This window comes from Nicotiana tomentosiformis, chromosome 11 (assembly GCF_000390325.3).
Source record: "Nicotiana tomentosiformis chromosome 11, ASM39032v3, whole genome shotgun sequence".
Lineage (NCBI taxonomy): Eukaryota > Viridiplantae > Streptophyta > Magnoliopsida > Solanales > Solanaceae > Nicotiana > Nicotiana tomentosiformis.
In genome coordinates, this window is record NC_090822.1 from 47343273 (window position 1) to 47360351 (window position 17079).

Consider the following 17079-nt stretch of genomic DNA (forward strand, 5'->3'; position numbering starts at 1 on the left):
GCCTTTAATCACTAACCTCTATTAATCCTCATAGGATTAGCATAAATAAAATCATCCCCACTATAGTCTATAGCTCTTTATTACCATTTATAATCTGTATCTTACTTAGTTTTTTTTTTTTACAATTGATATATATTAACTATTCTCTTATCTTTGTATGCATGAATTCAACTTGGGCCTATTAAGCCCATTTGGAGATAAAGTCCACTATCAGATCTGGGTCAACACATTCCTGTCGAGTCTGTTGTTCGTGCACATATGTTGGGCCTGAATATTTGCTGGCCCATAGCGAGAGTCTAGTTCTCCTTTCCTTCTCCTTTAATTATACTTGTTATTCTCTGCCACTCTGTGTATATATATACTTTAGAGAAACTAACCTTATTGAATGTGTTGGATATTTAATCGTTCTTGTAGGAACATAGGCAAACCAAGCTCATAGGTAAAGAGTCAAATCAGAAACTCTACACTTTAAACTCCTCTAATATTATCTGGTTTCTTATTAATTTCAAATTCATTTCCCTAACAAATGAAAAACTTTATCTTGGTAGTCACTAACAATTTTCAATAAGCTTTGGACTTTTGACAGATTCTGTAAAAGCAAAACGAACTCTCTTTGAAAATCAGAACTGCGCAAAATATTGCTAAAGTGTTCTCAAAAAAGAAAACCAAACACATCCAATGTTTATAAACTAACGGGATTCAACGAGTTTCAAAATCAGGGTTTCGATTGAAATTGATAAGGTATACCTATCGCAACTTGAGGCATATTTTCGAATGGTTCACTTATCCTACTAGTTACATATGAATAACCATATTTTAAAAACACAACTTTCTTTCAAATAAAGGATTTCCTACAAGAGTTTTTTCTCGATAATGAAGTGTATCTAGTTTTCAATATGCATATCTTAAAGGACGATTTCTCATAAAACCAAAACTATGATTTCTTTTCAAAATACATACACAACCCTTTTTCTTAAATAATGAACTTCATATAAGGACTTAGAACATTTTGCAGACTTTAAGCACATGACTAAGCATAATATAGATACTTCTTTCCACGAACCTAGCCTAAGGAGCTACCTCAGGTAGATTTTGAGGGGTGCCTAACATCTTTCCCCTTAGAATAACTAGAACCCTTACCCAAATCTCACTGGTTAGCGGACCATTAGGATAATAATTTTACAAACCCATAGGTACCCTAATATACCTTAGAATATTAGGTGGCGACTCTCTTTATCAACTTCACATGAACCATTAGTTGTGTTTTATTTTTACTGGTGCAAAATAGGGTGCAACAATATGGCACCTCTGATGGGGATTTTTCACACTTAGGTTCTGAGCTTAGTAGATTTAGGCTAGACTTGAATTTTGGGAATATTTGTTATATTTTTCTTTAATTATGCATTAATTATGCTTAACTTGCAAATGCATGTTTATTTGCTTTATTCTACTTACTTATGCTTTTCAACATGCTGAACATGCCTACCTGTTCATTACTGCTTTATCACAATTATCTATTACTGCTTTATATACACTGTCATCATATTTTTTCTATCGAGTCTTGGATGTACACAATCACACACAAATGAATAGTTGTCTTTTATACCCCTCCGAACCTTCTTTCAAAATTCTCTAGTTCAGAGAACGACTTTGTCAGGTCAACTGACATAATGTCTCACAGTTATTCAGTCCAACTCAAAAATTAAGAAACCTTCTACTCTAGCAAACGTAGGTCATGCTGCATAAACCTTAGGTGAGTTAGTCCTTGATATTGATTCATGATTAGGAAAGCCACCTTAAAGTCAACGGGTCATGCACCCAACGACATGCCTTTTGTGATACGGCGAACCAATCCAGATAAGACACTAAAGACCCGGAGCAAACACTTACCAAACCTTTCACCTCTTTAGATGGAAATCAACCACAATGTCCCCGAGATTAACATGGTCATGGGTGCACCACACAAGCTGAAGAAGTGGTGGAGAAACATTCGATGGGGGCACGGTAACGAGAAGAACGCACCTAGGAGCACTGACCATCTTGATGAACATCCAAGCCGAGAAAGTCCTTACTAGGCTGTTGATAGAGTTTTGGGACCCAACTAAGGTGGTCTTAGAGTTTGTTGATTGTGAGTTGACGGCAACACTAGAAGAGATTACCAGCTTCACGGAGTTACCATTCACCAGGTGAAAACGAATACTGCCAGTTGTCATGCCTGACCACAGGTTCCTCCATGCATTGGGTCTGACAAGCAATAGGAATTTGAGAAATGTCAAAGATGGATGGGTGAGTTTGGACCAACTATTTGATAGATTCGGACACCAGGAGAGTTATGAGTGGCATCTTAAAGAATTCCAGTGCGATCAAGCAGCGTGGGAGAGTCTCCTCCCCTTGACCTTTTCTCTAGAATTGTTGGGATTATTGGTCTTCCCACAAAGAAAGGGATGAATCAATATCAACTTGCTACCTATGGTCTTGGCAGCTTTCTAAGGGAATGTGCAAGCCACCCTTGTTCCTATGATACTGGCAGAGACATTCCCAGCACTGTCAACATGCTTAAGAGGATATGATTTTTTCAGAGACTGCAACTTGCTACTCCAGATATGGGCCACAGAACACTTCTTTCAGAGGGAGGCAACCGTTGATTATTTTGTTAGCATCAATAATATGATCCGGAGCTATAACAAAAGGATGAGGCACTGGGTTACACCGCATGGTCAAGAGGAGTGGCGAGAAATGTTGATCCATCTGAGTGGGATGGGCAATCTTGAAAAGCCCGGGAAAGTACTTCATCGAGTTAGTGGGATTGGAAGGAATTCAACCGTACGCACCTTTGAGGGTTCTGAGGCAATTCTATCTGATTCAAGACGTGCCTCTCTAGACAAGAAAAACTTTGTATAAAGATGATTACAATAGACAAATACCGATCCTGAGGGTGAGGAGGCTCCAAGATAAATGGAATGACTTGATCACAATGGCAATGGGGCAAAATCCCTAGTGCATGCTTGAGTACTTTGTGTGGATCAATGAGGAGGACGAATTGGCCAGGCCTAGCAGATATATCACGAGATCTGGCCCCACTATCTCGTCACCACTGCCATGCACCGACAAGTAGTTCCTGAGTCGGTCGACCATATGCTGCCACCACTAGATGACGATGACGATGACAATGACCGGTTGATTGAATACATACAGATTGAGTCGAAAATAGAACTAGAGGAGGATCTTATGGAAGAAACAGAGTACAAAAATGACGAGGATAAGGAGGAAGTTGAAGAAGACCCTGAGGAGAATCCTGAAGAAGAAAGTTTGGGAGGTGACTCCGAGGACGATTATTAAGTGGCTAGTTGATTTCCCTTTCTTTACCTTTTTCATTTCCCTAAGGATGAACCTATGAGCCCGTGTAATCTTTGTGAACCCTTGAACCATGTTATAGCAATTGCCCCCATCTTGTATCGATGATGAAGCCTTATTGTAACCCACAAAGCCCATCAATGAAAAACAAAGTTTGCTCCGGATCTGAATGTGTTAATATCTTATTGTTCATCAAACGCTCGTGATATAGGCCAAACTCTAGCAAAGAGAGGTCCTTCGTATCTTAGGAAACACGCTTGTCTGAATACATAATTTAACTACTCTATGTGCTTATATTTGTAAAATCCCTGGAACTGACTTATTCTTTTCTTTACTTTCTCGCTTTATTGCTTTATTTTATCCCTGAAATAGAGGTTGGTTTATGTTGATACTTAAAACTGGCCGAGCCACCGTACAATTTGAGATCTAAGGGGAAGATGTCTGCAACCGACGACCCGTCCAGAAACGCTCTAGTAGTAGCCGACAATCCGAGAGGATTGAGGGGGAAGGACGACACCCGAAATGACAAACACATCGCCAGAGTGGAATAAGAAATGGAGTCATCGAGAGAAGAAGCACAACAGATCCGTAAGCTAGAACACTTGGCCATGATGACGCTTCCACAACCACTCTGCTTCCCTTCCTTAGATTCAATTCCTGATCATTTCCCTTCATCAACCCGACAAACAACTAATACCCCAACTGCTATTACTGCAAATCCCACAACTCAAGTTATACCACCAGTAGCCCCCGCAAATCCACCAAAGCCTCCTATACACACACCCTATGTTCCAAACAATGTCCAAGAACCACAAAATCCACCAGCCACCACCAACTTAGTTCACACCCCTCATCGTGACAACGTCACTTCTACTAACAACCACACTCAGCATATAACTGTGGCACTCACCGCCACACATGAGCGGTATGTTCCACCTGTATATGCCACCTCTGATCCTACCTTTACCATGCCCGTCATGGTCAGAGTGCCCTATGAGATAGACAAATATATCAAGATGGAGAAAGAAGCAAAATACAACGAGAACCTGAGTTAGTGTCGGAACAACTGCGAGTATTGAGGAAACAAATGAAGAATCTCCAGCTTTCTCGAGGGAGCGAGAGCCTGAATTTTGAGAACACGTGTATACATCCCGATGTTGACATGCCCGCAGGGTATAAGCCTCCAAAATTTGACATTTTTGATGGAACAGGCGACTCCCATGTTCATTTGAGGGATTACTTAGACAAGGTGGTCAGAGTAGGAAGAAATGAAAAGCTGAGAATGAAGTTATTTATAAGGAGTCTGACTGGAGAAGCGCTTATTTATTATACCCAGCAAGACCCCAGGATTTGGAGGGAGTGGCAGGAAATGGTAGAAGATTTTATGAATCGCTTAAGATTTAACACCGAGATCACTCCAGACAGATTCACTTTGGTGAATCTACAAAACAAGGCCTCTAAAACATTTCAAGAATATGCTCGATGTTGGAGATCAGAAGCTGCCAGGACTCAACCACCATTGGATGATAATGAGTTAACCAAGTACTTTATTTGTGCTCAAGAGGGAATTTACTTTTAAAAGATGATGGGTATGATGGGCCAGAAATTTCACGAGCTGGTCAAGATGGGAGACTTCTTGAAAGAAGGTACCAAGTCATGAAAGATATAGTCAATGGCCGCGCTACAAGCTGCTAGCAAGGCTATACAATCTGGTTCCATAGGCAGTAGGAAGAAGAAGAAAGAGGAAGTAATGACAATTGTCCCGTACTATCAGTCAAGTCCTCCTCGTCGAACCAACCCCTACCCTAGAAACACTCCACATCAACCTACCTATTCCATAGTATATAACACCCAACCAAACTATAATGCTCAACCCCGCTACAACCTGCCCCGAGCCAATATACATCCAAACCCACCACGACCATGTGCCCCAGTTCAAACCACCCCCTACCAAAACAAACCAGCCTATGCACCCAGGAAACGCCGAACCTTTGAACAAAGGAACGCTAGGAACTTCACTATAATTGCTGAGCCTATAATCCAATTGTTCGAAAGGTTGAGAAGATCCGGACTGATATACCCGGTAGAAGGAAGAATTCTCAACCAACCCTCTAAATATTTCGATGCAAGCAAGCATTGTGCATACCATTCAGGTGTTCCTGACATGACACTGGGGATTGTTATAGACTGAAGAATGCGATCGAACTATAAATTAAAAATGAAGCTATCCAGTGCACCCCAGCCCCACGATATAAACCCTAACCCACTGCCAAACCACAGAAATCAAAGAGCCAACATGATTGCACTAGACGAGGACTATGACTTGAAAGGGACCATCGTCACTATTGGTAATACTGAAGTTGTAAGAACACCACCTCAGGTAACTCCATTGATCATTGTGTAGCTGAAACCTTCCGTGATGGTTCAGACATACCAACAATGGCCCACCAGCGCTGTCAGAGATGAGAGGAGCCGAGAATATAAAACAGTTCCATGGACTTATCAGTCAAAGGGAAAGGGAAAAATTATAGACATCGAAGTTGCTTACGGGATAACTAGGTCAGGAAGGTGTTATGCTCCAGAAGAGGTGAACCAAGGGAACCCGGGTAGAGAGTAGAATCAGAGAAGAAACATAACTGACGCAGAGGCAGCAAAATTTTTTAGGAGGATGCCAGTTAAAGAATAATCTGTAGAAGAACAGTTGAGAAAGACCCCTGCTCACTTATCAATTATGGATTTGTTGATGAGCTCCGACAGTCACAGGGATGCTCTAGTGAAAGTACTAAGTGGGGTAAGTGTACCAAACAATACTACCAGTGAGGCACTAGCAACAACCATCAGGAAGATGGTTGAAGCAAACAAGATTTCCTTTTGGAGGGATGAACTTCCTGTGGAGGGTATGGATCACAACAAAGCTCTACACATCATAGTCAAGGGTGGAGACAAAGTCGTATCTCAGGTACTTCTCGACAGAGGATCTGGAGTAAATATTTTCCTGTTCTCTACTCTGCAAGAATTAGGCATTCATTTGAGGGAAGTGAAAGAGAGCTATGTAAGAGTAAGGTCTTTCGATGGGTCGCAGAAGTATGTCATCGGAGAGATCTACTTAGCCTTGCAAATTAGACATGTTGAGTTCCTGATATTGTTTCAAGTGATGGACATTTCATCTTCATACAATCTGCTACTGAGAAGGCCCTGGATACATATGGCAGGGGCAGTTCCTTCCACTCTCCATCAATGTATGAAATTCCAGTGGGGATTGCCAAGAGATTATGATACATGGAGAATAGAGCCTATCAGCTTACTTGGAGCATGCAGTTCGTTTCATAGAAGGATTAGATGGGGTCACTTTCCATGCGGTCGAGATCATGCAAGCAACATAAATAGAAAAGAATGAGTGTAATCACAGTATGTAGTCACCGTATAGGTCAAAGATGGTAATGCGGGAAATGATGAAGTATAGGTATCGACAGGAACCGGGCTGGGAGCCCGATTAGACGGGATAACAGAGCCAATCGAACTGAAAGGGCAGAAAGGCACCGCCGGCTTGGGGTATCAACCTACAACTTGAAGAAACTATAACGGTAAGCCTAGAAAGAAGCTTTTTGCACCAAAGCATATTCCGGGCCCGGGTCAGAGCTCACCACTAGAAGATGATATCATTGACGAGATGGGAATATTGTTCGTGGCCATGATTAATGAGTGTTACGGCCAAGATGATATCAATATATCGGCCATTCGGGGTGCCGAACCAGGAGAGACATTGTAGAATTGGACCGCTAGACTATCCCTGGTTCGTCGAGAGTCTTGGTAGTGTGGAATTGTAGTTATTTTGAAGAAAAATGAATGGTCAATTGAGGCCTGAACCATTCCTGTACTTTTTGGTTAATTTTCCTCTTTGAACGCTAAGACATTCCTTTTGATGAAATAAAAGAATTATTTTCTCGAAATCATCACGAATTTATATTTCCCTTTATTTATACTCGGTTTTTCTTTTCAGTAATCAAATAGATAAAAACCCGCGTTCCGCAATTATGACATGTAACGAAACCCTTGAGCAAAATGATTTGGAATACGAAGAGTACGACAAGAGTATGATGCATGAGAACCTCCTGCAAGAGATCGAGCAGCTAGAAAGCCAAAAGAATCCCAACCTCGAAGAAACAGAAGTGATTAACCTAGGAAGTGAAGAATCTGTGAAAGAGACTCAAATCAGCATCCATCTGAAGGCAGAACAGAAGGAAGTATTTGTAGAGCTCCTTTGACAATACATAGATGTATTCGCTTGGTCATATGATGACATGCCAGACTGAGTACTGACATCGTCTTGCACAAATTGCCTACCGATCCCGCCAGACCGCCAGTCAAGTAGAAACCTAGAAAGTTCAAGCCATATTTGAGTCAAAGGATCAAAGAAGAAGTCACCAAGAAGATAGAAGCGAATGTGGTGAGGGTCACCAATTACCCTGCTTAGTTGGAAAATATCGTACCGGTACCAAAGAAGGATGGGAAGATCAGGATATGTGCGGACTACCGATATCGCAACAAGGCCAGTCCCAAGGACAACTTTCCTCTGCCAAATATCTATATCCTTATCGACAATTGCATGAAACATGAGTACAATCATTCGTGGATTGTTTCACTGAATACCACCAGATTCTGATGCACGAAGAAGATGTGGAAAAGACTACCTTCACCACATCACGGGGAGTTTATTGCTACAGTGTCATACTGTTTAGTCTCAAGAATGTTGGTGCTACCTACATGAGGGCCATGACGACCCTCTTTCATGACATGATCCACAAGGAGATTGAGGTATATATGGATGACATCATCATCAAGTCTCGAAAGATTGAGAATCATTTGAGTGACGTGAGGAAGTTCTTTGAGTGGTTGCGGAGGTATAGTTTGAAGTTAAACCCTACAAAAATGTGCATTTGGAGTCCCTGCAGGAAAACTGTTAGGTTTCATCGTCAACAGAAAAGGAATAGAGATGGATCCCTCAAAAAGCAATGCCATTCAAGACTTGCCTCCCCCAAAAGCAAGAAGGATGTGATGAGCTTCCTAGGGAGACTGAACTACATAAGCTAGTTCATACCTCAGCCAATAGAAATATGTGAACCGATTTTCATGTTGCTAAAGAAAGATACCGCTACGAAGTAGACAAAGGAATGCCAGAAAGCTTTCGACAAGATCAAGGAGTATTTGTCGCACCCACCAGTGTTAGTTCCTCCTAAACCTGGGAAGCCGCTATTACTATACCTGCCCGTCTTGGATAATGCATTTAGATGCATTTTGGGACAACAAGATGAGACTGGAAAGAAGGAGCAAGATATCTATTACCTGAGCAAGAAATTTACACCGTACAAAGCCAGATACACCTTATTATAATGGATCTGCTGCGCCTTGACCTGGATCACTCAAAATTTAAGACATTACCTATCGGCATATACCACACATCTGATATCCCGACTCGAACCACTCAAGTACAACTTGCAGAAGTTGATACCTACAAGAAAGCTGGCCAAATGGCAGATTCTTCTCAGTGAGTTTGATATCGTATACATGAAACAAAAAGCTATTAGAGGACAAGCATTGACCGATCATCTTGCAGAAAACTCGGCGGATAAGGATTACGAGCCACTCACCACATATTTCCCAGACGAAGAAGTATTGTTCGTAGGGGAGGACATTTCAGAGTCATATCCAGGATGGAGAATGTTTTTCGATGGAGCCACAAATTTCAAGGGAGTAGGGCAGTCCTAATTTTTTGAGTCGGGACAGCTTTACCCGTCTTCAGCTAAAATAAGGTTCCCTTGCACAAATAATATGGTGGAATATGAAGCATGCATCCTCAGGATTAGGATGGCAGTCGACATGAACATCAATGAATTTTGGTCATAGGAGATTCTGATTTGCTGATACACCAAGTTCAGGGGGAATGGACCACCAAGAATGTCAAGATCCTTGCATACTTGCACTCGTAAAGGAGTTATGTAAGAAGTTCACCAATATCGAGTTCAAGCATGTTCCCAGAATCCATAATGAGTTCACCGATGCTCTTGCAACTTTGTCATCTATGATCCAGCATCCAGACAAGAATTACATCGACCCCATCGAGATAGAGGTTCGAGATCAGCATTCATATTGTTTCAATATAGATGAGTAGCCAGATGGTAAGCCCTGGTACCACGACATCAAGAATACCCAAAAAATACCACCAATGGTCAGAAGCGAGCATTAAGAAGACTAAAAAATCACTTTTTCCTTAATGGGGAAGTCTTGTATAGGAGGACCCCGGACATTGGACTGTTAAGGTATGTAGAGGTCGTTGAAGCAACAAGATTATTGGAAGAGATACATGCAGGAACGTGGGGGTCTCACATGAATGGTTTCACCCTAACAAAGAAGATCTTGAGGTCCAGATACTTTTGGATGACCATGGAAAGTGATAGCATCTGCTACGTGCAGAAGTGTCACCAGTTTCAGATTCACGGGGATTTCATCCAGGTTCCACCAAATGAGTTAAATGTAATGAGTTCTCCTTGGCCATTTGCCGCTTGGGGTATGGATGTTATTGGACCAATATAACCTACCTCATCCAACGAGCATCATCGCATCCTAGTAGCCATCGACTACTTTACCAAATGGGTCGAAGCTTCTACATACAAGGCTGTCACGAAGAAGGTGGTGGAAAATTTCATTCGGAAAAACACAGTCTGCAGATTCAGAATTCCAAAGTCAATCATAACTGACAATGCAGCGAATCTCAACAATGATCTCATGAGGGAGATCAACGAGAAGTTCAGAATCATCCATCGTAATTCCACAACCTACAAGCCAAAAATGAATGGAGCAGTTGAAGCATCCAACAAAAACATCACGAGGATCTTGCGGAAGATAGTGGACAATAACATGTAGTGGCACGAGAAGATATTCTTTGCCTTACTAGGTTACCGCACTACTATGAGGACATCTACTGTGGCAATGCCATATATGTTGGTATATGGCACAGAAACTATGATACCCGCAGAGGTCGAGATATCATCTTTAAGAGTTATACAAGAAGCCAAGCTAGATAACGCACAATGGATACATGCTAGGCAAGAACAACACATGCTCATTGATGAAAAGAGAATGGACGTAGTGTGTCATGGTCAGCTGTATCAAAATAGGATGGCCAACACGATCAACAAAAAAATAAAACCTCGGTAGTTTGCACCGGGCAAACTGGTTTTGAAGAAGATATTCCCCCATCAAGAAGAGGCCAAGGGGAAATTTGCACCAAATTGGTAGGGTCTTTATGTGGTCCATCGAGATTTGTCGGGTGGAGCATCGATCTTAGATATTCCCCCATCAATCAGTACGAAGCCTATTAACTCAGATGCAGTCAAGAGATACTACATTTGAAGACAATAGAGTTAGGGTTTTGTTGTAATAGAACTACGCTCGACCTGACTTCCCGCAGTGGGATACGTAGGCAACCCACGTAGGGTCCGGTCTCCCTCCCCCTCTTGTAATAGAAAATTCAAATGTCATTTTGTATATACTCGAAACTATGCCACGACATGATTTCCTTTGGTAGGAATACATAGGCAATCCATGTCGGATTCAGTCATCTATTGTAATCGAACTATGTTTTGTCCTGATTCCATTTGGATACGTAGGTAGTCTGAGTGAGACTCGTCCATTTCATTTCAAATTTCTTACCACTTTGCATCTATTGTAATCGAACTACATTTTGGTCTGATTCCATTTGGATACGTAGGCTGCCTGATTCAGGTTTGGTTATCATCATAATTTATTTCATTATTTCATCATCCTCGAACTACGTTTAGACATGATTCCACTCGGATATGTAGGCAACCTGAAAAAGTTCGGTCTTAACCCTAGGAAAGCCTTTGTAATGCATTCGTTTAGATTAGGACGTGATCGTGATGGCAAGAAGCTACGTCATCATTGGCATATCCAGAAGATCGTCATTAAGAAGACAGAGCCATGAAGAAATGACACTCCAACCGGAAGGAACTTCTAAACATGTTATAAATCGGAACAATGACATTTTCCTTAAACATAAACGATTTTTCAAAATATCTTTAGAAAATTCTAATCTTCCACCTACCAAACATCTTGGTACAACCCGCCAGATCTGGGGCAAGGTCAGGTCTACGATCAATACAAATCAACACCCCTTACTAAGAATTTCTCTTTGAGCACAGGATTGACAAGAACCAAAGGATATCGGAGCACACCGGGATATATAATGGACACACTACAACCTCAGAAGCCAATATCCCTCCTTTATTGTTCAATTCATTTTCTCATATGGTTAAGGAATAATTTCAGATTCTTTGCAGGTACTCCGAAGTCGAGTCTTCGACGCATTAGAAGCACCTTGTATATATCAAACCATCTGCTCTACCAATCAGAGCACCATGTACATACCAAGTCACCGGCCCTGCCAATCGGAGTCTTGTATGTAGCAAACTGTCTGCTCTACCAGTCAGAGCATATTGTACATAAAGGGCCGTCGACTTTGCCAATCAGAGCCTTATATATAGAAAACTGTTTGCTTCGCCAACTGAAGAACTTCGCACATATTGCACCGTCACTCCAACATATCAAAGATTCCAAGTTTATAGTTGCAAACTTTGTCGCCGACTCCGCCAATCAAAGAATGGACCATCCAATTCCGCCACATGTTTCGCCGATCGACGACCGCAAATTAGTTCTGTAGTCAAGAGTATCTCTTAGGCATGATCATTTACTTCTCTATTTTATCTTGATTGTTTTTTGACATTTTTATTTATGCAACTTACAGGCATTTTACATTTAAAGTCAACTGTTCCCATCTCGCGGAGATACTCTCGTCGTGCGGAGATTTTAAATTCAAAGTCAATAACTCCCATCGCGTGGAGATACTCCCATCGCCTGGAGATTCAAATGCTCCGACAGCTGCAGAACGGTACACAACCCGGCTAAAAATAGAGTCAAATTCAAAGGCCCATCCCCGGCATCCTAAATAATGCTCCAGAGCTTGAGAATTCAAATTCAAACATCCTATCACCCCAAGATCCCAATAACGGCTAGCCGGTAGCCAGGCATCGTCATTCCTGCATATTTACATCATATCTTAACGTATTGGCATTATGATATATGATTATGTGTGTAGCTTCTTTTGCAGGATCAAACACTACAACGCAGAACTTCTTCTAAATAGCAAACGAAGTTACACCGCTATGAGGACAACAAACTCATAAGTGAGCCAAGGATCCAACTCCAGCTCAATTCGATCAGTAGAACTCAAAAATCATCAAGTCTCTCAAAGTTTCCTAATCAAGCTACATTCTGCGAAGTCATTCGGGTTCCAAAATCCTTCCATCTTGCAGTATCTTCATAACACGATACTGGAGCAATTCCTGCAAGTGCTACCCTCTCCAGATCATCATTCCAGAACTACATGAGGCCTGATCCTCATTATGCCCGAGGTATGTAGGCGATTCAAAACCATAATCCGGCCATTAATCTCTAACTCATGATATTTCCAGTCCCATGCACCATCTATGTAATACATGCCTAGAGTCAGGACAAAATTGATTTTTGAGTTAATTTCTTTGCCCGAAAACTCTTCTATCGTCTCCGGTCAAAGAGAGGTAGTTGTTGACAATAAATTTTGACCCTCCCTTTTAAAATTAAATTAATTATGCTTATTAACTTGTAATAAATGTGGTAAAATATTTTCTAATCAATAATACTTATTTTTCTAAAAATATTATAGATAATAATAAATAGTATTGTAGAATTAATAACAATTTTATATTAAATCTTATATAATAAATTAGTCTTACTATTTTTAAATATTAAAATAACCTTGGTATTTTAATAAACAAGTTTAAAGTTAAATTAATGAATTAGTCTTTAAATTACCATTTTACTTTCAATTAATCAAATTAGTTCACAATTTAATAAATGAAGTGTTTTAACAAATAATTAATTTATTATAGTATTTTATGATGTATTTGATGATTAAATTTTATTGTATTTAATTACGATTAATTAAGCCTAATTAAGTTAATTTTAAAGGGGTTTAAAGCTGAAAAGGCTACAATTGTAACTAACCAATTAAAACTCAATGTGGCCAAATGTTAAAGTCCATTTCAGCAGTGCTTGGCCCAAGTACACAAGCCCAAATGCTCCAACCCAGTTCAGACCTACCCTTCCTACTCCATATTGGCAATCCATATCACTTCCTCTCAGCCAATGGCATAACGCCACGTTGCCTATCTACCACACTAACAAAACAAACACAAAGAATCTGGACCGTTGGCCTAGAGCATCAATGGTCCATATTAATTCGCATGTTTTCCTTTCTTTTAAAAATCTTTTCCCTACCTCATCCCTACCGTTGGATTACAAAGATCCAACAGCCACCAATTTTTTTATCAAAAACCAAAATAATAACTTTTGTTAGCCAAAATATCAAGGCCATTGATCAAATAATCCAACGGGCCATATCTCATCTTTCACATTAAACTAACCTAACACCCCTAAACCATCATTCATTTGAAAACCCTACCCGGCCGCCTCTCTTTCCCCTTTCTCTCTTCTTTCTCTCATATGTCAAACCATCAATCACCAGAAACCTTGCACAAATTTGTGCAAGGTCACAAATTCGAGTCTCAAAACGTTCAATTTGTGCCCTACATCCGCGAATCATGCTGATTACTTTTGTTTTTATCACCAAAATTCAAAAAGCCCCAATTTGAACCCTAGAGCTAAATCGTGTTACGGTTCTCACATCGTTCTTTCACATCCATGGCATGCATGACCGTGTCTTCGCCCTAATCATTAGTCCTTATCTAGAGGTCAAATGCATTGACCTCTAGACATTGGGGTTTGACCGCTGGTTCGATGGTTTTAACTGTTGACTCTTTTCAGGTAAATCCTACACTGCTTTTCCCATTCTTTTGCTTCTATTTTTCACCTCCATTGCTATCATCATCCATGAAATCGTCACACCACACTATAGATTTGAAATCGATCGAAACCCTAGACTTGAATTCCACTATAAAAAGGGGCATTCAATTCCTTCACCTAACATCCATCGAATACTATCTGAAATACAAAATAAAGAAAGAAAAAGGTTAAAGATTAAGGTTTCCTCACTAAGCACTCTCTGATTTTATGTTTTCCTTTCTTTTCTACTGTTCTGAGTTGATTGATGTATTGGTCTTGAGTTTGGATCCCTAAACGGCTATTGAACACTTTTTACTTGATTTGCTGCCTTGCAGAAGGTCAATGCCTCCTAACCCCTCTCTTTACTGTGAATTACTCATATGGTTCTTTGTGATTTCTTAACTAATTTTCCATCATTTATGTTAGTTGTTGATGACATGAACTTGTGTTTGTTATAACCAATCGTTGCATGCTATTTTCATTGTTAACTTAGGAACTTTCTAATTGAAATATGCCACATTTATTATGTTATTGAATACACATAATTAAACTTTAACTTTCATGACTCAGTTAGTAAAAATGACTCTAAGTCAAGTAATATTTTTGTGATCGACCCTGTTATGCTTCTGTGACTAAGATAAGAGTAATTTTTGTACATGATTTACCACTACTGTTTGAACAATGATACTAGGTAAACTGAAATCATGTTCTTAAGCTTATCTTTGTGTTTCTGTACCTCTAGGTTATTCAACCCTCCTACTTGTGACAATATGTTAATCTTATAGATAGAATCCCCGTGCTTCATGTCATGTATTCAATCTATCCACTTTAATTAGTAGTGTGAGAATGATAACTTGCTGGTTCTCCATGTTTAATGACCCCACCCCCTATATAGTTGTTGCCTTTAGACTCTTTCAGAGCTTCGTGACTAGTTAAATCCTATATTGGTAAATATAACACATGATCTGTTAGTCAAGTAATTAGTTCAATATATGTTATTATGGAATAAAATCAGGCTCCTAAACGTTTTTGAAACACTGTCAACACTTACCACATTGAACTATTTTGACACCTATGAAGTTTTGCTGTTCTGGTTTAATTCCTACTTTTTATGTTAACTTGTCAGACTCTAAATAGCAGCCCGCTCATGCCATTGCAGTATAATGATCTCTATGTGACCTCCGTGATAATTTATCCATACAATGAACCTTGATAATGTGTTATGAACTTGAATTCATGAATGAACGTAACTTGATTGGGATAAAACTCTATAGTGAGAACTGACACTTGCCATGTGATGACTAGTTGAGTTCTGTGATACTTCTGCTTTTATGGTATAAACCTTTGCACCTGAATCCACACCTGCCATTGTTAATTTGGTTAAGTTCGCATACCATCACCCGACATTAGTCAAAAGGATTGTATATTTTCACCTATGTGTCACAATTCTGACCTTATTGTGGTAACATACTAGTTTGGGTTTGTGAATATTGCTTGTAAAGGTTTGCTTAGAATGATCTATTCTCATGACTCCAACTGTTAGGCTTAGCCATGGCTTCACACTATTTTGATATGATTGTCATGTTAACTTGTATCCAATCATGTATTGAACTTTGTTGAGATGCTATGTTATAAGTTTTTACTTGCCCAACCGTTAACTTAGTATGACCTGTTTACCTTAATAAGTTACAGGATATGTTACTCACCCAGCTAGGTTTGTTCTCAACTATGCTGAAGCTCTTCTTTAAAGTGTTTGTGCATTGTTCTTATACTATGAACCTCTCATGATCCCAAATTCCTACCGTAGGATATCGTGATGACACCTAGTCTCTAAGACTAGGTAAGCCTAACATTCCTTGATAGTTTAACATAAATAACAACTAAGATAATAAAATAACCCGATAAAGCTCAAAATAATTCCAAAACGGAACATCAGTACCAAAATCCCCAAAACCAGTGGAATTGAGTCATAAGTTCTACAAGAATGTACTAAAATCTCTAATACAACACTGTCTGATAGTAGGATATACAATAGTAATGAAAATAATGGAAGGTGACTCCATGGCCTGCGAGCGTCAAGTAGGTATACCTTGAAGTCTCCGGAAATAACTGAATGTTCACTAGCACCCGGCACGTGCAGATATATATAGATCTACACAAAAATGTATAGAGAGTAGCATGAGTATACCGCAATGGTAACCAGTAAGTATCAAGCCTAACCTCGATAGAGTAGTGCTGAGGCCAGGTCAAGACACCTACTAGGAAAAGAAAAACGGAGCAAAATATAATATAGACTAATAACGGAAAGCGAGGAAATGAATGATAACCAAGCAATGCAATAATGTAGACTAACAACAGAATTTGAGGCAATAAAGGCAACAAGGAGTGAACACATGATATGAATAACAGATAATCAAATACACACAATTACAACTAAGACAAATAAAGAAATATCAAAAAATGTTCAACCAACAAGTCTTTTAACAAAGGATGTACAACAAGAATCATAACCGAGGTACCACACCTCACAATCTCATTTCACAAGTCACAATCACAATCTTCATTATATTACCGCGTGAGCCTTACATTTATTTTGAAAACATTTTTCTTAAAATAGCTACACACGTTTTACCCCCTTATCTTATCGTGTGGCTTCAAGTAATTCCCTTACTAGCAACACGCATATTAATCCCATCTTATCTCACCGCATGCGTATCAACCCCTATTCTTATACCACCCGCATGCGTATCAATATCACAACACAATAAT

At 39.8% G+C, this 17079-nt stretch overlaps 1 protein-coding gene across 1 annotated transcript; it reads left to right on the forward strand.

Annotated features, from left to right (window-relative positions):
• The first annotated feature begins 4441 nt into the window (after positions 1-4441).
• On the forward strand, positions 4442-4933 carry LOC117281593 (uncharacterized). The gene has a single exon (XM_033661443.1). The coding sequence runs from the start codon at positions 4442-4444 to the stop codon at positions 4931-4933; it is 492 nt and encodes a 163-aa protein (XP_033517334.1).
• Positions 4934-17079: the final 12146 nt, after the last annotated feature.

Coding starts and splice junctions, on each gene's coding strand:
- LOC117281593 (XM_033661443.1), top strand. CDS start 4,442: ATGAAGAATCTCCAGCTTTCTCGAGGGAGCGAGAGCCTGAATTTTGAG.